At 44.6% G+C, this 25,853-nt stretch overlaps 1 protein-coding gene across 1 annotated transcript; it reads left to right on the plus strand.

The window, feature by feature from the left end:
• The first annotated feature begins 241 nt into the window (after positions 1-241).
• On the plus strand, positions 242-21,844 carry CLN5 (CLN5 intracellular trafficking protein). Its single transcript, XM_044285312.1, has 4 exons — positions 242-450; positions 13,069-13,243; positions 18,516-18,741; positions 20,465-21,844. Exons 1-4 carry the CDS (start codon positions 341-343, stop codon positions 20,956-20,958), a joined length of 1,005 nt encoding a protein of 334 aa, XP_044141247.1. The 5' UTR covers positions 242-340; the 3' UTR covers positions 20,959-21,844.
• Positions 21,845-25,853: the final 4,009 nt, after the last annotated feature.

Here is a 25,853-nt window from a genome sequence, read left to right on the forward strand (position 1 = left end):
TAGGGCGCTATCAAGGCTTCTAATCATGTGACGATCACATGACCTTGCCTTGTGTCGCGTGACAGTGACGTCATCAGGAGCTCTCTGCAGGTTCCCTGAAGGCTTATCGGCCATGTTTGATCCTGGCTTGATAAATAAAGCTGCAGCGTGTACTTCTATGTCTGGTCCCGCTGTGTTGCTGGTGCTTATATAATAAACTGGTGAAGCTCGTGCAGGAGCGGGCAGGGTGTGAATGTCAGGCAGGCCGCAGACTATCTGTGCGCGCGCGTCTTCCTGGTCATATGACAGAGCCGTGTGGTGAGGAAGGAGCAGCGAGCACTGCACGGGGCTCGGTATTGGCATGGGTCGCTGCGTTCAGACCAAGCCGCAGCGGGCTGTAGCGGTCCTGCTGTGGACGGGGCTGTTAGTGTGCGGCACCGCTGGAGAGCGGCAGTGGCCGGTGCCGTACAGGTACGTGACCCCTTCATCACCTTATGCCTCTGTCATCACAGACAGCAGCTCTGTTTTGGAGAACTTTTAACCCCTTAAAGGAAACCTGTTACTAGATTTGGGGGACACAAGTATACCTGGTGCAGCTCATAGGCCCCTTATTGTCAGTGTCTGTTCTCCTGTCTGATGTTGAAGCTGTTATAATCCGCTGGATATTCTACAATCCCAGTGGTTGTTTGCTTTGCGATGCCGCAGACCTGCTTGTGGCTTAGCGCCATTCGAAAGGACACCGGCGGCCGCGTCTGTTCGGACAGCATGCCAAGAAGGTCACTGCGGTCCGGCCCATGTACTGCAGTTCTGCCTCCACCTGAGAACAGTGCTAGGCAGACACCACACAACCGCCTACCAAATTTTGCCGCAGTGCCCACCACAATTTTCCATCCTGCAAAGTCCATCAAAAACGTGATGTGAACTCGGCGTTATAGAGTTACCCCAAAACTCTGCTAGACTCCAGCTGCATAAGGACATGATGATCATATAGTGGCCCCGAACCAAGTGATTGATTTCTTTTAAAGGGGTTGCTTGTCAAGGGTCTGACCGCTGATCAGGGTCGGACTGGGAACTTAAAGGAAAAAAAAACTAAAAGTGGCCTCATGTTGTAGGAGAGTCCAAATTGACAGAAGGCTGGGCAACACAAATCGGCGGGGCCAGCAGTGCCGTAGTGCCGCACGGTTGGCCAGGTGCTTAAGCATCAGATCATTATGTACCTGGACAGCGGCCGTGAGGAGGACTCTGGCGGCCCCCTGGGAAATTTCCCTGTAGGGTCTATGGCGTGTCCACACCTGCCACATGAGAACAGGGACCCATGCTCTCCATTCAGCTACTGCTGATGACCCCACAGAGCTGAATGGATCGGCAGCCCCCATGCATGACCGCCACTCCAGGGGAAGCGCAGGGTTCAAACTTCCACTGGTCAGACACTTATCCCCCTATCCAATTTCACAGGCACAAATCTGCTAGACAACCCCTTTAAGGATTCAGAGGTTTTTTTTATTATTCTGTTGACATTTCCATCTAAAGGCTTGTTTTTTGTGGGACATCAATTGAACCTATTACCTTCAGGGTAAGGGCCTCCTCACTCCAAGGCCAGGACTCTTTGGCAATAAATAACTAACGCACGTGCGTCTCCTATATCCTAATGTGAGCACATGAAACAAAAGGTATACGCATGATTTCATGTGACCACAATACATTTCTGACTTTCACGGAGCTCTGTTAACCCCTCCCAGACCCTTCCATTATTTTTTTGTGTATTGGTTTTTTATTCTCTATTTTCCCAGAGCCATAACTTATTTATTTTTCCATTCACATAGCCATATGAAGGCTTGTGTGTTTGTTTTTTTTTTTTTTGCCGGACATGTTTTTTTCTTATGGCACCATTAGTGGATGTAGTGGGAAGCTGGGGACAAAAAATAAATTTTAGGTGCTTCGCCATATGTGAAGTCACAGTGCGATTAAACATTTTGTACAGGTCTTTACAAAGAAAGCAGCGTTCAACTCGTCTTCCGTCAGACGTATACTAGGGATCGACCGATATTGATTTTTTTTTTTAGGGCCGATACCAATAATTTGTGAACTTTCAGGCCGATAGCCGATAATTTATACAGATATTCAGGGAATTTTCATTTTTATGTGTATTATTATTATTATTTTTTTGTGTAAATCTATCTTTTTCATTTTATACTTAATATTTAGGTGTTTAATTTTTTTTACTAACTTTTAGCCCCCTTAGGGACTAGAACCCTTGTCCTATTCACCCTGATAGAGCTCTATCAGGGTGAATAGGAGCTCACACTGTCCCTGCTGCTCTGTGCTTTGTGCACATGGCAGCCAGGGCTTCAATAGCATCCTGGCTGCCATGGTAACCGATCGGAGCCACCAATGTCTAATACTGGGCTTGGAGGGGCGCACCAATGAAGATCAATCTCTCATTTATTCATATACAGGAGGCGGGAGCTGGCTGCAGAATCACATAGCCGGCTCCTGACCTCTATGAGCAGTAGCTGCGATCCGTGGCACCTGAGGGGTTAACTACCGCAGATCGCAGCTACAGCTCATAGAGGTCGGGAGCCAGCTATGTGATACTGCAGCCAGCTCCCGCCTCCTGTATATGAATAAATGAGAGATTAATCTTCATTGGTGGCGCAGTGGCCACTTTAAACAGGTAAAATATATAGAGTTCGGACCGCGCTTCTGATCCAGGTCAGTAAATAAGTTCTTATTCTTTCTTCCTTTACCAAGAGAGCCGAGGGCTGCAAATATCCTTTGGATGGATATCCTGCAACTAATAAGGATTATAATAGTGTGAGTCCGTATGAAAAAGTAACCTGCACTGCACAGATTATACTCACACAACGTTGTAAAAGACAAGGCGTGAATACGGTCCCTCCGTAGCAAGTTGTTCCTGTTCTATCAGAACAGCCACGTTCTCATGCAATCCAGCAGGATCCCCACACGGACTCAGATAAGGTATACCTCAGACGAATCCACAGTTATTTTCTTCAGATTCCTAGACATTTTTTTGTTGAGTTCTCTGGGAGAGCCTGGAAGCCTCTGCAGCAGCTTTTCTTGCCTCAAACTCTTCTCTTTTTAGTACCTCACCACTTCCCCTGTAGCCCAGCTCCACCAGCTGACGGGCTAGTTCTTCATCCTCCAGATAGAAAAGCCACTGCCCCTCCCCTTCTCTTGTCCCCTGTCCTTTCATTGGCGGCAGCAGCAGCACAGGGGGAGGAGACGCTGCTTCCTTCTCCCCGGTGCTGCTTAGGGGAACACGGAGAGCGCTGTCAGCAGCGCGATCTGTGTTCCCCATACGCTATTGGAATATCGGCAAAATAGATACCGATGGCGGTCAAAATCCTCAATATCTGCCGATAATATCGGTAAAACCAATATTAGCGCGGACAAGAATAGGACATGTTATATTTTTTTAGCCATGGCACGGACGCGGGCAGCCCTAACTACACTTTCTTCTTTTTGAACCTCAAAAAAGGAAAAATTGGCAAAAAACAGACGTAAAAAAAAAAAAGCGCAAAGAATAATCCCCAGGTGCTGATCAGGCACATATGCACTGAACAGCACTTGCCGGTCACAGCTCCCACGCAGAAAAAGTGGTTCAGAGCTGTAAAATTGTAAAAAAAAAAAAAAAGACCAAATGGCGTCCATAAAAAAAGAACAGGGTAGGGGCGACGGGAAGGGACTGGTATGGAGGGTGGTTTAGGGATCTGGAACAGCTGCAAATAATAAAAAATAAAAAAAATTATCAGTGCAGCAATTCCAGATGTTCTTCCTTCAGCAAAAAAAATAATTTGAAATCTGTGTCGATGCACCACAAGTCCCAGCAAGCCAACAAGCAGCACAGAACCTATGCATGCAGTCACCAGCTAGAATGGCTGCATGCAGACTAGGGTTGTTGCGGGTATCGAAATTTCGATACTCAATCAATACTTTTGTCCCGGTATTGACACGATACCGGGATTTCCATTTTTTCGATACTGGGCTGCACTGCTGCACAGTCTAGTATCTCTGAACATGAGCGCACTGCTCTCAGCGCGCTCATGTTCCCTCAGCAGCACAGGGGAGAAGGAAGCAATGTCTCCCTCCCCCTGTGCTGCCGCCAATGAATGGAGAGAGGGGCAGGCGCACTGCGCCACCAATGATAGGACTTTTCCTACACAGAGCGGCACCCAGCGATGTCCCAGCACTTACTATTATTCCTGGGCGCCGCTCCATTCGCCCGCTGTGCCCCATTACCGTCTTTTCTCCTGCTCCATATGCTAATTACTATCGGAGCGATGGGGAGGAGACATCAGCTTCTCTAGTGGGCGTTTCTTCTCCTTGGCTGTAGAGCTGTCCAATTGCAGCGCAGGGAGAAGGAACGCCCACTAGAGAAGCTGATGTCTCCTTCCCATTACTCCGATAGTAATTAGCATATGAAGCCGGAGAGGAGACAGTAATGGGGCACAGCGGGCGAATGGAGCGGCGCCCAGGAATAATGGTAAGTGCTGGGACATCGCTGGGCGCTGCTCTGTGTAGCCTAATACTTAAAGTCTGGACCCACGCCTTTAACACATAATAATACAGGAGGCGGGTGCCGGCAGCAGAATCGCATTGCCGGCACCCTGCCCCTCCAGGGAGCTGCAATCAGCGTCAGTTAACCCCTCAGGTGCGGCACCTGAGGGGTTAACTGCCGCTGATCTGCTGCCAATACCTGCCTCTTGTAATAAGGGGTAATTATCATTGGTGGCGCAGTGTGCCCCCCACCCCATTAAAATCATTGGTGGCACAATGCACCCTCCCTTCTCAACCCCCCAGTATTAAAATCATTGGTGGCAGTGGCCACAGGGTCCTCTCCCCTCCCCCTCATTTGTGGTGCAGTGGCAGCTTCTGATCGGAGCCCCAGCAGTGTAATCCTGGGGCTCCTATCAGTTACCATGGCAGCCAGGACGCTACTGAAGCCCTGGCTGCCATGGTAACATCCCTGATGCTGTGTGCACAGAGCAGCAGGGAGAGTGTGAAGTCCTATTCACCCAGGATGAATAGGACAAGGGATGAAAAAAATCCCAGGTTCTGGCCCCTAAGGGGGGAAATAGTTATTAACCCCTTAGGGACACAGCCTTTTTACACCTTAGGACCAGGCCATTTTTTGCAAATCTGACCAGTGTCACTTTAAGTGATGATAACTTTAAAACGCTTTGACTTATCCAGGCCATTCTGAGATTGTTTTTTCGTCACATATTGTACTTCATGACACTGGTAAAAAAAAGTTCAAAAAAATATTTTTTTTTGCATTCAAAAAATGTCAAATTTACCAAAAATTGGGAAAAATTAGCAAATTTCAAAGTTTCAGTTTCTCTACTTCTGTAATACATAGTAATACCCCTAAAAATTGTGATGACTTTACATTCCCCATATGTCTACTTCATGTTTGAATTATTTTAGGAATGATATTTTATTTTTTGGGGATGTTACAAGGCTTAGAAGTTTAGAAGCAAATCTTGAAATTTTTCAGAAATTTACAAAAACCCAATTTTTAGGGACCACTACAGCTCTGAAGTCACTTTGCGAGGCTTACATAATAGAAACCACCCAAAAATGACCCCATTCTATAAACTACACCCCTCAAGGTATTCAAAACTGATTTTACAAACTTTGTTAACCCTTTAGGTGTTGCACAAGATTTAATGGAAAATAGAGATACAATTTCAAAATTTCACTTTTTTGGCAGATTTTCCATTTTAATATTTTTTTTCCAGTTACAAAGCAAGGGTTAACAGCCAAACAAAACTCATTATTTATGGCCCTGATTCTGTAGTTTACAGAAACACCTCATATGTGGTCATAAACTGCTGTACGGGCACACGGCAGGGCGCAGAAGGAAAGGAATGCCATACGGTTTTTGGAAGGCAGATTTTGCTGGACTGTTTTTTTTTTACACCATGTCCCATTTGAAGCCCCCTTGATGCACCCCTAGAGTAGAAACTCCAAAACAGTGACCCCATTTTAGAAACTACGGGATAGGGTGGCAGTTTTGTTGGTACAAGTTTAGGGTACATATGATTTTTGGTTGCTCTATATTACACTTTTTGTGCGGCAAGGTAACAAGAAATTGCTTTTTTGGCACCTTTTTTTTTTTTATATTTACACCATTCATCTGACAGGTTAGATCATGTGGTAATTTTATAGAGAAGGTTGTCACGGACGCGGTGATACCCAATATGTATACAATTTTTTTTATTTATGTACGTTTTACACAATAATTTCATTTTTAAAACAAAAAAAATGTTTTAGTGTCTCCATAGTCTAAGAGCCCAAGTTTTTTCAATTTTTGGGCGATTATCTTAAGTAGGGTCTCATTTTTTGTGGGATGAGATGACGGTTTGATTGGCACTATTTTGGGGTGCACATGACTTTTTGATTGCTTGCTATTACACTTTTTGTGACGGAAGATGACAAAAAATGGCATTTTTTACACCATTTTTATTTTTTTACGGTGGTCATCTGAGGGGTTAGGTCATGTGATATTTTTATAGAGCCGGTCAATACGGACGCGGCGATACCTAATATGTATACTTTTTTTTATTTATGTAAGTTTTACACAATGATTTAATTTTTGAAACAAAAGAAATCATGTTTTAGTGTTTCCATAGTCTAAGAGCCATAACTTTTTCAGTTTTTGGGCGATTATCTTGGGTAGGGTATGATTTTTGCGGGATGAGATAACGGTTTGATTGTTACAATTTTGGCGTAGATGCGACTTTTTTGATCACTTTTATTACCTTTTCTGGGAAGTAAGGTGGGCAAAATTCCAATTTCATCATAGTTTTTAATTTTTATGGCGTTCACCGTTCGGGTAAAGTAACATTACCGTTTTATAGATCAGGTCGTTACGGACGCGGCGATACCAAACATGTGTAGGGAATTTTATTTTTTTCATTTTTAATCAGTGATAAATGTGTTTTTTGATTTTTACTTTTTCACTTTTTTCACTTTTTTTTTTGACCCAGACCCACTTGGTTCTTGAAGATCCAGTGGGTCTGATGTCTGCATAATACAGTACAATATATATTGTACTGTACTGTATTTTACTTACACTTTGTCTGAACAGATCTATGCTTTCAGCACAGATCTGTTCAGAACCATGGACAGCAGGACGCCTGAGAAGGCGTCCTGTTGCCATGGGAACCTTCCCCGTCTGCTCAGTAGTGTTCAGAACTGCGCAGACGGGGAAGGGTAAGGACGGGGCTTGGGGGGCTGCCTGGAAGCTCTCTCCCTCTCCATTCGGGGGACTGCAAAGGCACAGCAGCCCCCTGATGGGAGAGGGAGGGAGCTCCCTGAGCTGTTAACCTTTTCCATACAGCGGTCCGTACGGACCGCTGTATGGAAAGGGTTAAACGGCTGACATCGCATCACCGATGTCAGCCGTTTATACCAGGGTGCCAGCAATGTGCTGGCACCCTGGTATACCCACTAGACGCCAACGATTACGCAATGGGAGGCGGGCGGGGGATCGCGATCCCGCCTACCGCACCGCCCGCCTCCCGCACCGCCCGCAACCCTCCCCCTGCACCTCCCACCGTGCTCAAATAACTCAGGGGTGCAGGGGGGAGGGATACTGGAAAAAATTTTGAATCCTAAAGTTTCTGATCCCCGCGGTCAGGGACCGCGGGGATCAGAAACTGCAGAAATCGCAGCAAACCGCAGGTCTGAATTGACCTGCGGTTTGCCGCGATCGCTGACATGGGGGGGGTCACGGGACCCCCCCGCGCATTTAGCCTAGGTGCCTGCTCAATGATTTGAGCAGGCACCGGGTTCCGATCACTGCCAGCCGCACGGCAGTGATCGAAAATGCACAGGGCGTACATGTACGCCCTGTGTCCTTAAGTACCAGGGCACAAGGGCGTACCTGTACGCCCTGTGTCCTTAAGGGGTTAAATAAAAAGTGTAAAAAAAAAACCACCAAAATATTAAAGAGGACCTTTCACCAGAATTAAACTTCTAAAGTAACTATACAGGCATGTAGAGCGGCGCCCAAGGACCCCCCTGCACTTACTGTTATACCTGGGCGCCGCTCCGTTCTCCCGTAATTGCCTCCGGTATCTTCATAGTTAGGCTCCACCCAGGGGAACCTGCTGTCGTCTCATTCTCCCATGCTGTAGCGCTGGCCAATCGCAGCGCTCAGCTCATAGCCTGAGAGAGAAAAAAGCCTCTCAGGCTATGAGCTGAGCGCTGTGATTGGCCAGCGCTACAGCCTGGGAGAAGGAGGCGCTGGGTGGAGCCTAACTGTAAAGATACCAGAGGCAATTACAGGAGAACGGAGCGGCGCCCAGGTATAACAGCAGGGGTCGAGTGGAGGGGGAACGCATGGGAACGGCGTTCCTGCACTTTTTTCATGGCAGGAACGCCGTTCCCTTTCAGCCTCAAGCCAGGAGAACACGGCTGAATCAGATTCACAGGGGGAGACGGAGCGCACTGTGCAGGGCAGGTTAAGGGAGGAGGGGCGGCTTCAGTTGAGAGGAAGCTGTCTGTGCGATGCCGCTGCCTGCGACTCCTCTCATGGCGCCCCGCCCCCTAATGACATCATCTCCTTCACTAGATCATTTAGAATGTCTTTTAGAAAAGTTTGTCCTGGGATTCGAACTCACGACCTCTACACATCAGAGGAAGGCATTTACCCTCACAGCCATGAAAGCCGTCTAGGTAAATGCTTAAAAAAAAAAAAAAAATATAAGACTTCTAATTATACCTAGTGTACTGATATCTAGTGTACAACCATACACATGACAGCTGCCCACTGTGTATGGATGTAGCAGAGCTGGGTGTGTTGGGGCAGCTGTCATGTGTATGGTTGTACACTAGGTATCAGTACACTAGGTACTAGGTATAAGTAGAAGTCTTAGTTTTTTTTTTTTTTAAGCAACTACCTCAACAGCTTTTATGGCTGTGAGGGTAAATGCCTTGCCTCTGATGTGTAGAGGTCATGAGTTCGAATCCCAGGACAAACTTTTCTAAAAGTGTTTTTTTTTTTTTATAAGACTTCTACTGATACCTAGTTTACTGATACCAAGTGTACAACCATACACATGACAGCTGCCCACTGTGTATGGATGTAGCAGAGCTGGGTGTGTTGGGGCAGCTGTCATGTGTATGGTTGTACACTAGGTATCAGTACACTAGGTATAAGTAGAAGTCTTAGGTTTTTTTTTTAAGCAACTACCTCAACAGCTTTTATGGCTGTGAGGGTAAATGCCTTGCCTGTAATGTGTAGAGGTCATGAGTTCGAATCCCAGGACAAACTAAGAGTGTTTTTTTTCTTTTTCTGATACTTCTACTGATACCTTGTGTACTGATACCTAGTGTACAACCATACACATGACAGCTGCCCCAACACACCCAGCTCTGCTACATCCATACACAGTGGGCAAAGTTACCTACAGTAGAAGTCTTATATATATTTTTTTTTAAGTAGCAAGCTAGACAGCTTTCATAGCTGTGAGGGCATATGCCTTGCTTCTGCTGTGTAGAGGTCATGAGATCGAATCCCAGGACAAACTTTTCTAAAAGTGCTATTTTTTTAATTTATTTTTTAGTCCGCAGCGACACAAATTACAGCATGCTAGATTTTCTGTGCTTTTTTATTTTTTGGAGGGGGGGGGGGGGGTTGCAGTGGATCTTGGGTGAGTTCCCACACTTTTTTTCCCAGGACTTGACCCCTGTATAACAGTAAGTGCAGGGGGGTCCCTGGGCGCCGCTCTACATGCCTGTATAGTTACTTTAGAAGTTTTAATTCTGGTGAAAGGTCCTCTTTAAGTATGAATCACCCCCTTTCCCAATTTCGCATATAAAATGTATAAACATATTACATATCGCCACATCAGAAAAGTCGAGACTTAAAATATAAAAAAAATCTATGCGCTGAACGCCGGAACAGAAAAAATTAATAAAAACTGCGCTATTTGCCATTTTTTTTAATGCGGAATGCACGTGGCTTTTTTGGTTTATTTTTTCGCGTGGTATTGAGTATCGCAATACTTTTTTATGGTATTTAAACCAAATAAAAAATTTGGTATCGCAACAACTCTAATGCAGACAGGTTCAGCCCTTTCCTGTGCAGCTATAGCGCTGCCATTGGCTGGAGCATTGTTCCAGCCAATCGCAGCACTGGCAGTGGATGCCAAACACTGGTGTCCCCTGCCTCACCTCAGAGGAAACAGGTGCTGACCGATTCAGCACCGGTCACCTCCCCCTGACCCCCCCCCCCCTCCCCCCTTCCCGACCCACCCTGCAGCTCCATACTGCTTCGGCGCTGCGATGTGCTGGTCTTCATTGACTGGCCAATTGCAGCGGTTGGAGCTTCAGGGGGGCGGTGCTGCACCATCCTGCTCTTACCTGTCATGGATGCCTGCCGGTAAGAGCAGCAATGGTTCCCCGATTCCCTCCCAGCATCTGGCAGACCTTGTGCTGTCGCTAGCCCTTAAGTCACATCCAGCTGTGACGTACATGTACGGCAAGGGTCCTTAAGGGGTTAAAACTACTTGCTGTTTTGCTGCATGTCACACTACCACTATGAGTACTTGCAACCTTACTACTGTTTCAGTTTAACAATGATTATTGATATTTTTTTTTCTTTTTTTTTTCCTGCTCTCCAGTGGTTCTATGGAAAATGAATGGCGCAGCCTTGTGCATGCTTGGCTTGTCACTCCAGTTATATAAATTTATAATAACTATTAGATCTGTGGGGTTCCTACCACAGAGACCCCCTCTATCACAAGAACTGGGGCCCTGTATCATGTTGAGTCCCCTGTAATGGACAGAGTGGCTGGTTGGAAGTGTGTGCTGCTGCTCCGGGAGATTTCTGTGGGAGTACCAGAGGAAGCCCCCCAGCCATTACAGCAGGAACCCAGCTTCAGTCAGTGTTGGGCTATAACTTTTCTTAGGAAAAACAGCTCAAATACAGCTTTGTCAACAGAAAAAGAAAGTTATAGCTTTAGAAACTTCTCAGTGGAAGAATTACTTGGCTCTAAAGGCCTAAATAGACCACTTCTTAAAGGGTTTTTCCAGGCTCCTGATATAGATGACCTATAGGATAGGTTATCAATATCTGATCAGTGGATGTCTGGCATCCCTCCCCCATTCATTTGTATCCTGCAGCCTCTGGTGGTGGGTTTAGCGCTTTGAATGGAGCTGGAAGCACAGCTTCATTCAAAGTGTAGTGGCCATGCCGGGTTACTGCAGCTCATCTATCCACTGGATAGATCATCAGCATCTGATCGGCAGGGGTCCGACACCCAGGACCCCTGCTGATCAGCTGTTTGAGAAGGTAGCGGCAGTAGCACCGCGGTCTTCTCGCTGTTTACCACTGACGTCACGACTAGTATCACTGGCCTAGGCGCAGCTAAGATACATTCAAGTGAACAGAGCTTAGCTGCGCCCAGGCCAGTGATACTAGTCGTGACGTCACTGGGCCCGAGGGAACCGAGAAAAGGCCGCAGCGCTCCTGGAGCGCCGCTGCCTTCTCAAACAGCTGATCGGCTGGGGTCTCAGTTGTCGGACCCCCACCGATCAGATGCTGATGATCTATCCAGAGGATAGATCATCATTTTAAAAGAACTGCAGAACCCCTTTAAAGAGGACCTTTCACCAAAAAATGCAATACAGTCTGAAAGCACCATGTTATAGAGCAGATTGATGTATATTTTTGTGAGAAAAGATTTAGTAAAACCTGTAATTTCTACATTTACATCTCTGCTTTTTCTACCATCTGTTAACAGCGTCAGTACAGGAGGGACTGTAGGATGATAGCTGTAGGCTGTCTAGGCATGCTGGGAGTTGTGCAACAGCTGGAGAGCCACAGGTTGGCCATTCCTGATATATAGTTTAATGGGAAAATATTTAGTATAGCTTATATTTTATACATGTGAATTCCTAATCATTCTGGGCTTTGCGGTCAAGGAGGCGGTCCTATCAGTGATTGACAGCTATCTGTGTATACAGTGTCAAAGAGAGCAGGCTGTCAATCACTGATAGGACCGCCTCCCTGACGTCAAAGCTCAGAATGAGCAGGGATTAAAATAAATAAAATACATGTTATACTGAATCTATTCCCATAAAACTATATATCAATCTGCTCAGCTCCTCCTGCTCTATAACATGCTGCCTGCAGCTCAGACACCATATTCAATGTGACAGGTTCCCTTTAAATGGGAGCTGACTTGCAGTATCAAAGTTCTGGAGGCTGCAGGGAACTGCCGCTCAGTTGGGTTGTGAGGCCCTCCTTCATTCAGGTAATGATGACCTATCCTGAGATGTAGGTCATCAGTGTCAGCAGCCCAGAAAACTCCTTTACCCTGGTTTCACACATGAGCGTTCCGAAAGGAGCGCTCTGTATGCGCGCTTGTACGGGCGTTTACAAGCGCGCATACAGAGACAGGCATGCACACATTGTCGCGCGTTCCCGAAAGTCTATTGTACGGGAACGCGCGACAAACGCTCAAAAAAAGGGTCAGGTACTTGTTTGAGCGTCGGGCGTTTTACAGCGCGATCGTACGCGCTGTAAAACGCCCAGGTGAGAACCATGCCGATAGGGAAGCATTGGTTTCTCCTTGTTGTGCGTTTTACAGCGCATAGGAACGCGCTGTAAAACGCTCAAGTGTGAACCCAGGGTTAAGGTTTTATGAAAAGGCTTTGCTCAGCTGCAGTGTGTATTATAGTGAGTTGCCCCAGCTGCTGCAGAACATGATAGTATACATCTCGAATGCTGAAGACCTCCTTTTTGCAAGGGATCATAAAGGTGTTTCATAGCAAGCAACCAATTGTGGAAATTAAGCTTCTACTCGGTGAGATCTTTTTTTTTTAAAGGAATAATGTACTCCCTACTAGAATTTATTGCAAACATTAGGAGTCACCTCAAAGTGACCCATGACGTGTGTGAAGACCCTCAGTCTGAGGCCTTTTGTTTTAATGGGACTGTAAAGCTCCTTGTAATCTTGTTATAATATCCAGGGGGCGTTATCCTGTCCACTGTTTTTGAGAATGTACAGTTAGAGACTGTATAGAGTAGATTTCTTTTGTTTTTATTTCCAGGCGTTTTGACCATCGGCCAATGTCTGATCCATACTGTCAAGCCCAATACACGTTTTGCCCTACTGGGTATGCAGATGGATTTATTCCCCTTATGAAGAATGAAGATGTCATCGAGGTTTTCCGACTACAGGCACCTGTGTGGGAATTCAAATATGGCGATATGCTTGGACACTTTGTATGTATGATTTTATAGTAGTGTTATTATTATTATGTATTTGAAAGTGCTATTAATTCCATGGTGCTATACATTAAAGGGGTTGTCTCAACTCAGACAATGGGGGAATGGGGGCATATCGCTAGGACCTACCGCTGGGACCCGCCCCTATATCAGGAACAAAGCCCCACAAAGTGGTGGCTGGAGGACTACGGTCCGGCCACCACCAATCGCTCTCCCCATGAAAGTGAATGGAAGCGCACCACGTATGACTGACCACTGATCCCATTCACTTCTATTGGCGGCCACATAGAAAGTGAATGGGGGGCGGCTGCGCATGCACAGTGCGCCCTCCACCACTTTCGGGGCTCCTTTCTTGATATAGGTGCACAATTGAAAGAATAAAAATTACAGAAGCTTGTCATTTTCAAGTAATCTTGACATCATTATAGCAAGTAAAGAACTAAAGCCACCTAACATGATAGGAAAAGGAAGGGGTGCCACCGTCTCCTGGGCGGGCTTAATCAGTTTGGTTTGCCAGCACATAGAGAATGGGTTAGAGTGGCCAAATATTAATAGAGAGCGATGTATGACGCACGTTAGAAATAAAAGTGTGAGTTTGACCGGATGTGAGAGCTAAGAAACAGAGGGTGCAGGGCAGGAGTCATAGAGAAGTCCCCTGTGTCGGGACCAAGGTGACCATATACGAGAGAAAGCTAGATGTGACCTCGATTCCCAGTAAAACATTTCTTCAAATCTGGAGATCTAGTCCATCTCGTTTAGCCAATGTAGAGTTGAGGGAACATCTCTAGACTTCCAATGCAATGGGTTTAGAAGCCTAGCAGCTGCTAGCATGTGGTTAGAAAGCTGTATAGTTTTCCCATTTACATCTGAGGGCTACAGCGAGAGCAGAGCTTTAGACTTTGCTGGTGGTCTTAAAGATGTATTGCCAAAAATAATTGATTGTCTCGCAGTCCCACCAGATGTGTAGGAAAGGGTCCTTCATGCTCTCACATCGCCAGCAATTTGCATCTGTTGTGTCATACATTTGACTCAACTTAAGTGGTGTTAAATACCACATGGAGAGGATTTTGTAAGAATTCTCTTGCATCTTCACACATCTAGAAATATGTTTGTGATTGTGTAAAAGTGATATAAGGGAGGGTGAGAATTTGGTTTGTAATTCTCTTTCCCACTCTCTGATGAAGTAAGGAATGGACAGGTTCTCTAAAGGGACGGAATGTTTGTTTATGGTAGAGATTAACTTGGATGGGGGTTTTGCTTGGACACAAAGCCACTCGAACCAGGAAAGGGGTCATTGCTCTACACTTGAAAATTAGATAAAGGCGAATATCTTCGCAGAAGTATTTGTACTGTTTATCTTCTAAGAAGGAATGATTAATAGATCTGGTATTTAAGAAGCCGAAAGAAAGGTGCCCTCCCGGTCCAGCTGCTTTCTTGAATGAGAGGTGGACTTTTCCTTACCTAAATTCAGCTGAGGAAAAACAGTGTCTGAGTGTTACTAATGGGGAGGGCAATTTGGAGCATAGATCAGTAATGTGACTGTGCTTCCAAACCTTCATTGTAGCGGTAGGTAGTGTCCCAAATGAAGATGGCTGCGATATATTAGGAGATTGTGTGAGTATTGGGTGTCTTAGGGGTATTTTGATTAGACCCTCTTCCAGATGAACCTAATCCTTGTGACTGGGGCATCTGAGCCAGTCTATGATCCTGCTTAAATGAATTGCCCGATAAGTCTTATGTATTGAAGGGAATCCGTTCCCACATTTGTGAGGGGGGGAATTGGAGAATTTTGCGTGATATAAGAGTCTCATATGTAGATGGACCAAATTCTCTCGAACTGATGGAATACCTTCTTTGGTAGAGAGATTGGAAGGACCTCGAGGAGGTAGCTTTTGGTATGATCTATGAGAGGAATGCAGGTGACATGGGGTGTATAATGGATAGTAAAGATGTAAGTAGAGGTTTGTACAGCTGATTTACTTTTGCCAATATTTTAATCCATAGGAATTTTATAACGTTGTCAGGCCATTCAAAGGAGGAGTTGTTTTTTATTTGTTGTATACGTTCAGGGGCAATTTGTAAGCTTGTGATTTGCTGAAATTTCACTAAACATCTTCAAAAGTGAGTCTAATTTTGAGACCGCTATTTCAGGGTTTGAGATTAGTAAGAGGAGGTCGTCAGCGTAGGCTTCTATTTTGTATTCCCTATCTCAGTGGACCAAGCCCTGGATATCTTTATTTTGATGTATGGACCGTAACAGGGTCTCCATGGCATTAATAAACATGGGGGAAGATAGCAAACCTGTTCCGTTGTTTATTAGATCTTTTTCGGTGAGGGTGCCATTGATTTTAATATATGCATTGGGGTTTTTGTACATAGTCATGCTGGCTTGAATGAAGTGTACCAGGATGCCGAATTTTGGCTAGGGTGTTTTCCATGTATGGTCAGGAGACCCTGTCAAAGGCCTTCTCTGCGTCCGTTCCTAATAATAATAATAATAATAGCCAATGATATTTCTGGGAGAAAGAGCGTTAATTATTTTATAGACGTTGTCCCTACCTTCTCTACCTTAGACAAACCCCGTCTGGTCTGGGTGAATAAAATTTGGGAGTAAAGCCTGTAATCTAAGTGCAAGGATTTTTGCACATAGTTTCACATATATTTTGCATATAGTTTTTAATCAAATGTGATATCGATACAGGCAGGATTAGAATGACAGATAAGCAGATAACTGCAGTATAGTGATCTGTACAGACCAAGAAGTGGCGCCTATTAGCCTTAGTGGCCAGTGCGAAAACTTTCGGTAGAGAAGGGGAAAAGCTGCTTGACATCTGGAAGTTATCCCTTTATTATTACTGCAGTACAATTCCATGAACCTGATATTAATTGGACCCGACGATTGATGGATTATTGACGACTCTTAGAACAATGTATGAAAATTATTTGTAATGGTAGGGAGCCTTGAAGAAAGCAAAATGCTAATGCACAATTTGCAGCTATCTGTTTTTTTTTGTTTTATCACTGAAGCTCCCTAAGTGGTTATCTCTTCTCAGTTTACCACTTGTGAAATCTATGATACACCGCCTGTCCAAAAAAAAGTCGCCACCTGGATTTACCTAAGCAAATAGTTATGAGCCTCCTATTGGATAATTACTGCATGGGTGATTATCTTTCAGCTGGCAACAAGTTATTTAACCCCAACTGGTGCAATGAGTTGCTTCTCATTTCTTAAACATCCATGTCGAAAGACACATCTCGTGGTCGCGGAAAAGATGTTAGTCTGTTTGAGAAGGGTCAAATCATTGGCATGCATCAAGCAGAGAAAACATCTAAGGAGATTGCAGAAACTACTCAAATTGGGTTAAGAACTGTTCAACGCATTATTAAAAACTGGAAGGATAGTGGGGACCCATCATATTCAAAGAAATGTGGCGGGAAAAAAATCCTGAATGATCGTGATCGGCGATTACTTAAACGTTTGGTTATAATCAAATCGAAGAAAAACAGTAGAACTCAGGGCTATGTTTAATAGTGAAAGTAAGAGCATTTCCACACGCATAATGCGAAGGGAACTCAAGGGATTGGGACTGAACAGCTGTGTAGCCAAAAGAAAACCACTAATCAGTGAGGCAAACCAGAACAAAAGGCTTCAATTTGCTAGGGAGCATAAAGGTTGGACTCTGGAGCAATGGAAGAAGGTGATGTGGTCTGAGTCCAGATTTACCCTGTTCCAGAGTGATGGGCACATCAGGGTAAGAAGAGAGGCAGATGAAGTGATGCACCCATCATGCCTAGTGCCTACTGTACAAGCCTGTGGGGGCATTGCTATGATCTGGGGTTGCTGCAGTTGGTCAGATCTAGGTTCAGCAACAGTATGTGCTCCAAGAATGAGGTCAGCTGACTTCCTGAACATACTGAATGACCAGGTTATTCCATCAATTGATTTGTTCTTCTCTGATGGCACGGGTATATTCCAAGGTGACAATGCCAGGATTCATCGGGCTCAAATTGTGAAAGAGTCGTTCAGGGAGCATGAGACATCATTTTCCATACATGGATTGGCCACCACAGCGTCCAGACCTTAACCCCATTGAGAATCTCTTATTTAATTATTTTGGTGGCTGTTTTAGAAATTCGCTTGCAACAGTGGCGACTTCTTTTTGACAGGCAGTGTATATTGCAGCATGCTGTGTGTTGGCTTATCGGATCCTGGTACAGCTGCTTCCAACTCCACACTGCTCATCTTCATTGTGCCTGGACTCAATGGCACAAGAGGACATTCAAAACACTCTGCTTGGACTCTGTACCCTAGCGTGTACACCAGATACACTTCCCAGTGTATTCACCAGTGCATCCATAGACTACTATTATTCAAAGACTACTTTTTAGCGTACATTTGTCTGGTAATTGATGGCGTACCTTTTTTTTCCTAACTGTATTAGAAACTATAGTCCTGACTCCTTATGACTAGATCCAAAGACGACTGCATAATATACATTTTTCTTACAGTGGAAGTCAGTGGCTTAGTTCACACATACATGTCGAGCACAGTGTGAACACAGCCTAAGTCATCTTTGGTAATGTTTGTCATTTGGCAATACTGGAATGCATTTTTTGCAGCTTGGTATGTCTTGCGTGCCATGGATTCTTTATAGGCCTCATGCACACAGACGTTGTTTTGGTCCGCATCCGAGCCGCAGTTTTTGCAGCTCGGATGCGGACCCATTCACTTCAATGGGGCCACAAAAGATGCGGACAGCACTCTGTGTGCTGTCCGCATCCGTTGCTCCGTTCCGTAGCCCCGCAAAAAAAATAGAACATGTTCTATTCTTGTCCGTTTTGCGGACAAGAATAGACATTTCTACAATGGGCCGCCCATTCCGCAAATTGCGGAAGGCACACGGGCAGCTTCTGTTTTTTGCGGACCACAAAAAATGGAACGTTCGTGTGCATGAGGCCACAGCCAGATGAGACCCTGGTGAAGGGGTCAGTGTTTTAAAAGACTGAGGTGGTTTTTAGGGTCATATGTCCGTAATAAAGATTGTCCATGTTGCACCTAAAACACAGGGATGATTTTATTACAGTGATGTCCATGTAGGACCCAGATCTGACGACCATCTGTACCATGTGTCTCCAGACCAAAGTAGTGCATGCCCTACATAAAAATGGAGATGTGAATAGCACCTTGTAATTCTATAGGTCCATGTGCGCCACATATACTAGTACTAAGTTCTAATGAAACATTTCTTTTTTTTTTTTTTTCTTGCAGAAAATAATGCATGACGCCATTGGTTTCCGAAGCACATTAACTGGAAAGAATTACACAGCGGAATGGTATGAACTCTTCCAGCTGGGTAACTGCACCTTCCCGCATCTCAGGCCTGGCATGTCGCAGCCATTCTGGTGCAATCAGGGAGCAGCATGTTTCTTTGAAGGAATCGATGATCAGCACTGGAAAAGTAACGGTACTTTAGCATCAGTAGCAACAATATCAGGTAATGGAGGAGGAAGGTTCACTGTAACATGGAGTTAAGGGCTTAATAGGACTGGCATATTTATATGATCATGATTTTTACAGTCCTCCATATAATTAGTGTTGTAAAATCCAGAATGGTTGTCGTAAAGGGCATGCATGGCATGATTTCTTTTAAGGCTCCACTCAAGCCATCCACATCAGATCCACTAACAATCCACATTTTTCTTTCTTTATTTTACATATTCCGCAGCGCCTTACAGACGTTATCACTTACTGTCCCCAGTCTTAATTCACCATCAAAATCGAGCCAGAATTTATGTTTTTTTTTGTTTATCCTGCTTTCTAAAAGAAAAATTTGCAAAAGGCCATAAAAAAATGGTATATGCCTGAAAATAGTAACATTGATAAACTAATTTAATCCCACAAAAAATAAACCGTAAACGTATGGCTTCAAAATATGGAGACACAAAGACATTTTTAAAACATTTTGTTGTGCAAAAGAAGTAACGTAAACAAACCTATAAATATTTGGTATATTTTGCCATAATCATATCAGCTCGCAGAATAAAGGTAATGTTATTTATGCTGCGAAGTGAATGGCTCAAAATAAAGAGCAAAAAAGAGGAACAGCAGAATTTGTTTTTCCATTCCTCCAAGAAAGAGTTAATAAATGTTAATGTTATATGTACCCCAAAATGGTGTAGTTTAAAATTACACCTCATGCTGCAATAATAAAGTCCCCACTCACTAATAAAAAAATAAAAAAGTTAAGTCTGTTGGAATCAGACAATGAGAAATAATAATAAATACTTTGACCTTAAAGGGTTTATCTGGCCTATCAGCCAACAATCCCTATGGTCCTAATGTGTGCCCCTTAAAAAAAAACACCTGTCCGTGGTCCTGCTGTGCCCACATTGCTGCTTTCAGCACTTGTGGTGTTGTTCCCAGCTACTTCCACCCCCAAGAAATGGCTTGGTCCTGTGACTGCTGCATCCAGTCATAGGCCTCAGCAGTCATTTCTGCTTGAATAATACACCTCTGCTGAGATGAATCACTCAAGCAGATGTAACTGACTGCTGAGGCCAGTGGTTGACCTCTTTGGTCACAGATCCAAGCCACTTCCTCCACTTCCTGATCTTGGAGGGACTAGAAACAGACAAGAACGGGGGGACCTTGGACAAGTGAGTCCATATATTATTTGTTTGAATTCAAAATATCGCGCCTGCGCCGTACCTGTCTTCAATCGGCGCAGGCGCACTGAGAGGCGGCCGCTCCATCCTCAATGCGCCTGCGCCGGGTGTAGATGTGACGTCATCGGCGCAGGCGCATTGAGGATGGAGCGGCCGAGCGAGCGGCCGCCTCTCAGTGCGCCTGCGCCGACTGAACACCGTTACGGCGCAGGCGCGAGATCTTGATAGCAGACAGGGCCAGCAGAGGACGATCCCGTTCCCTGGCCCTGTCAATCAACATGCGGAGGGGGCGTCTTTAGGATCGGAGGATGCGGCTGCTACCAGCAAGTAGCCGCTCTACTTGCTGGTAGCAGGGTAATTTGCATATTTTACAATTACGTTTTTAACAAATTCTACTGAACCGAAATGATTATTTAGCTTATGTATGCAGAAATCGCAGTATAGGGATTATAAGTAAACAAAGCAAAAAGAAAAAAACGTTTAGTGGGGTGACAGAAGCCCTTTAAGGGGTTAAAAAAAACTATTATTATTTACTTTTTTGTTTCCTTTTAGGCTCCATTTTTAATCAGTTGGCAAAATGGATACGAGAGGATAACCACACTGGCATTTATTATGAGACCTGGACTGTGCAGGGATCTTTGGAACGAAACTCATCTGTGTGGTTTGATTCCTATGACTGCAGCAAATTTGTGCTCCGAACTTACGAAAAGCTTTTTCAGCTTGGTGCCACGTTTAAGAGAAATATACCAACAAACTACACTCGCCTTTTCTTGTTCAGTGGAGAACCTGTGTATCTAGGGAATGAAAGCTCAATCTTTGGTCCACAGGGAAATAAGTCATTGGCTTCCAATATTCAAAAATTCTACTTCCCTTACAGATCCCATCAATCCTTTGCACAACTTCTCCTGAGTATTCTAGATATATATGGGAAGGTCATTTTAAACAAGACATTTTATCTGTATTATAACTTTGAATACTGGTATTTACCAATGAAGCCTCCTTATGTGAAGATAACGTATGAGGAAATTCCCCTACCCTCCAGATAACGTGCTGACAAGCTTGTACCTTCAGAAATTGCATAGCTTCAGTAATGTGGACTGAACTTTATTCATGCCACCTTAGCTCTTACTGCAGTAAGTTGATCTCTATAAAGAACACAATGAAAATGATATATCCGAACTACCACCAGAAAAAAGTGGAGGAGCTGCCATTTTTATGCCCTATTTTCAAACGGGTCTCTAAACAAGAAAAAAAATATTAGAGTTTCTGCATATTTCCTCCCTGGAGCCACCTGAGTGGAAGACCATAAAAGGGCCATGTAACAATAGAGAGGCGGTGTATGGTACATATACAAACCTCCTGTGACCAGCTTAGGAGTAGCTACATCTACCAACTGGTCTTCACCCAGACAGTAAGTCAAGTGGTTGCTACGTAAGTTTAAGAGACTTTGTCTCCCTCCCTGATATGTCCTTGCTTCACTCCATTTTCTGCTCCTGCGCAGCTTAGCATGAAATTACTGGGATTGCCGCCCAGTCGATGAGGCAGGTCATCTCTACAGGCAGGGATTGACTGAATGGCATTAATCGCTATTTCCTGCCATGTGGAGGCAGGGGCTGGAAGGGGAGTGCAGTGACCCCAGAAGCCATCAGAACAGAAGCAGCGGGGTATCAGTGAGGTGAGTAGGGCCTCTTTCAGATGAGTGAGTCCCACGCATCTGACTCGCAATGCAAGTATGCGGCAGCTCCCTGCACTGACCGGGTCGCATAGCATTATATTGATTTATGATGCTATGTAACCCTTAGGCCCCTTGCAGACTAGCGTTCCTACCGCAGCAAGTCCGCAACGCAGCTCCTGGCCTGAACTCCCAGCGCTGCCGGGGGTCACATAGCATTATATTGATCTATGATGCTATGTAACCCTTACAGATTTGGAATGTATTGGATAACACTGGCATAATGCTGCCAGTGTTATCCAATACATTCCAGAACTGTAAGGGTTACATAGCATCATAAATCAATATAATTCTATGCGACCCGGCCAGTGCTGGGAGGTCAGGACGGGAGCTGCCGCATACTCGCAGTGCGAGTCAGATGTGTGGAACTCGCTCGTCTGACAGGGGCCTATACGTTCTGTAATTTTTTTTACAGCACATGCAGTCCATGGGACCTCTTTTTTTGCACTGCATTACCATTTTAATGGAACTTCTCCCAATAACCACTGAGTAGAGACGGGTGAATCAGTCTTTTCATTAAATAGAGTTCTTCAGCAGAAGGGTTGTTCCTCGCTGATGAAGAAGTTCCCCCTTGCCTTTTGATTGACAGGGCCAGACATCTTGCCCAATCCTGACAATCTCACGTTGGTACCGCCGCTCCCCTGAGTAGCCGAACAAGTGCAGAGATTCTGCTTTTGATGCCGAAGCAGCAACTGTGCATGTGCCGCTATACTTTTCGGTAGCGGTGCATAAACAGTAGCTGCTCCAGTACTGGTGGCTGACGCAAGATTGTCAGGGCCAGGTGAGATGTCCACCCTTGTCATTCAGTTGGCAAGGGGGGCTTTTTCAGCAGTAGGGACAGCCCCTCACTGAAGAACTCTAAGTAATCCAACATTCTAGGAATGCCATCATAGGAAGTTGAAATTACCCTCAGCTATTTTTCTGTCTGCATCCTATCATAGTCCACATAAAAATGCAAAGGGCATCGGTGGGGGACTTGGGAAAGCCCTGCTGTATTCCCGGATAGCCTCACAGCAAATTCTGTGAATAATATTATGTTGAAAAATTGCTAGCTAAGCTTGTTTCCATATTTATCAATGTATTTTTCAACTAAGAAATTATTTTAAATATTAAAATGTTTTCTGAAGATAAGGTTTCCTTGTGCATAAATCAGATTTTAACAGGTAGGATCTCTGAAAATATACTTTGCGCTGGTAGCTCTAGGTGGCAGTGTTCTTCACGCTCTGTTTTTGATCTAACATAGTAACATAGTATATAAGGCCAAAAAAAGACATTTGCCCATCCAGTTAGGCCTGTCATCCTGCAAGTTGGAGGAAGGCAAAAAAAAAACTGAGGTAGAAGCCAATTTTCCCCACTTTAGAGGAATAAAAAATTCCTTCCTGACTCCAATTAGGCAATCAGAATAACTCCCTGGATCAACGACCCCTCTCTAGTAGCTATAGCCTGTAATATTATTACACTCCAGAAATACATCCAGACCCCTCTTGAATTCCTTTATTGTACTCACCATCACCACCTCCTCAGGTAGAGAGTTCCATAGTCGCACTGCTCTTACCGTAAAGAATCCTCTTCTATGTTTGTGTACAAACCTTCTTTCCTCCAGACGTAGAGTTTATTTTCCTCAGTGAATATTTAGAGAAAAAAATATTTAACAGCTTTGCATTCTCCTCGTCGCTCTCTGCGACTCCCCCCTCATTACTCTTTAAAGGGCCGACACCTTCAGATTTATACTTTTTAACATTTATATAATTGAAGAACATTTTAGGGTTAGTTTTACTCTCTTAGGCAATTAATCTCTCGGTCTCTAGTTTGGCCACTTTTATTTATTTTTTACATGTTCTATTTTTTTCCTGTTTTTTCCTGTTTTTCAGTGCTTCCGTGCTACCCTCCTGTTTTAGTGATGTATATACTTTCTTTTTGTCATTTATTGCTTTACAGTTCTATTTATCCACATTGGTTTCTTTTTGTTCCCTAACCTTTTATTCCCATACGGTATGTACCTCTCACAATTAGATTTTATGACGCTTGTAAAGATATCCCATTTTGTGGCTGTATTTTTATTTTTGAGGACTTTGTCCCAGTTAGGCTACTTTCACACTAGCGTTCGTCGGTCCGCTCGTGAGCTCCGTTTGAAGGGGCTCACGAGCGGACCCGAACGCAGCCGTCCAGCCCTGATGCAGTCTGAATGGAGTGGATCCGCTCAGACTGCATCAGTCTGGCGGCGTTCAGCCTCCGCTCCGCTCGCCTCCGCACGGACAGGCGGACAGCTGAACGCTGCTTGCAGCGTTCAGGCTGTCCGCCTGGCCGTGCGGAGGCGTGCGGATCCGTGCGGATCCGTCCAGACTTACAATGTAAGTCAATAAGGACGGATCCGTTTGAAGATGCCACAATGTGGCTCAATCTTCAAGCGGATCCGTCCCCCATTGACTTTACATTGAAAGTCTGGACGGATCCGTCCGAGGCTATTTTCACACTTAGCTTTTTTTTTGCCATTTTAATGCAGACGGATCCGTTCTGAACGGAGCCTCCGTCTGCATTATTATGAGCGGATCCGTTCAGAACGGATCCGCCCGAACGCTAGTGTGAAAGTAGCCTTAGTTAGGCCTATGGCCTCTCTTAGTTGGCTAAATTTAGCTTTTTTGAAGTTTGGTATTTTGTTCCTCCCTGTAGAAACACTCTTTTAAATGATAATTGGAAGGTTATTACTTTATGGTCACTATTTCCCAGGTGTCCCCCAACCTGCACGTCTGTTGTTCTGTCAGGCCTATTGGTTAATACGAAGTCCAGTATGGCCGTCCCTCTAGTCGGGTCCTGAACCAGTTGGGAGAGGTACCGTAATTGTCTTTTGGTTATTGCCAGGAACCTGTTTCCTTTTATGCGATGTACAGCTTTTAGTGTCCCAGTCTATATCTGGGTAGTTGAAGTCCCCCATAATAACCACCTCATTATGATTTGCCGCCTTATCTATCTCGTTTAGTAGTAGATTTTCTGTGGACTCTGGTATATTAGGTGGTTTATAGTAAACTCCTATTAGTAATTTATTCTTTTTTTTAGCTCCATGTATCTACCCACAGTGACTCCACATGTTCATGTCCCTCACTTATATATTTCCGGAATGTGGGCTTTAGACAGGACTTTACATAAAGGCATACCCCCTCCCCCCCCCCCTCCCCTTGAGGTGCAGCCCATCCCTACGATAGTCTGTAGCCGACCCAGTTCTTCAGGAACCCAAACCTCTCCTTCCTACACCAGTTCTTGAGCCACTTGTTAAGCAGTGAAACAAAGGTAAACTCCACCTTGTAAAATCACATACAGATGATTCTTGCTTGTTGGAGAGCCTTGGAATTGGACACCCAGATGTGATTTAAAGAGGGCGGGTCACCTCTCCTGACATGTCAGTTTTAGTAACTATGTGCATTCTACGTGCAACAATTCTGGAGCATCTATTGTTAAGACTATGGGGGTCACTTATTAAGACCGACATTTTAGACGCTGGTCTAAAATTAGGCTAGGTCTACACGACGACAATAAGGGTGTACTAATCTGAAATCCTGACCTACTTTTCACTTCACTTCTAAAAGTCTGCTTAAACTAATAACGCACAAAGAATTAAATGTTACCATGTTTTTATGGAACACCCCATGTAAACATTAACAGTGTAGGTGGAAAAAGTATGTGAACCCTTGGATTGTGGAAAAAGTATGTGAGCCCTTGGATTTAATAACTAGTTGAACCTCCTTTGGCAGCAATAACTTCAACCAAACGTTCCTGTAGTTGCAGATCAGATGTGCACAATGGTCAGGAGTAATTCTTGACCATTCCTCTTTACAGAACAGTTCAGCAATATTCTTGGGATGTCTGGTGTGAATCGCTTTCTTGAGGTCATGCCACAGCATCTCAATCGGGTTGAGGTCAGGACTCTGACTGGGCCACCCCAGAAGGCGTATTTTCTTCTGTTTTAAGCCATTCTGTTGTTGATTTACTTCTATGCTTTGGGTTGTTGTACTGTTGCAACACCCATCTTCTGTTGAGCTTCAGCTGGTGGACAGATGGCCTTAAGTTCTCCTGCAAAATGTCTTGATAAAATTGGGAATTAATTTTTCCTTCGATAATGGCAATCCGTCCAGGCCCTTAGGCAGCAAAGCAGCCCCAAACCATGATGCCCCCACCACTATACTTCACAGTTGGGATGAGGTTTTGATGTTGGTG

The sequence above is a fragment of the Bufo gargarizans genome, chromosome 3, assembly GCF_014858855.1.
Source record: "Bufo gargarizans isolate SCDJY-AF-19 chromosome 3, ASM1485885v1, whole genome shotgun sequence".
NCBI lineage: Eukaryota > Metazoa > Chordata > Amphibia > Anura > Bufonidae > Bufo > Bufo gargarizans.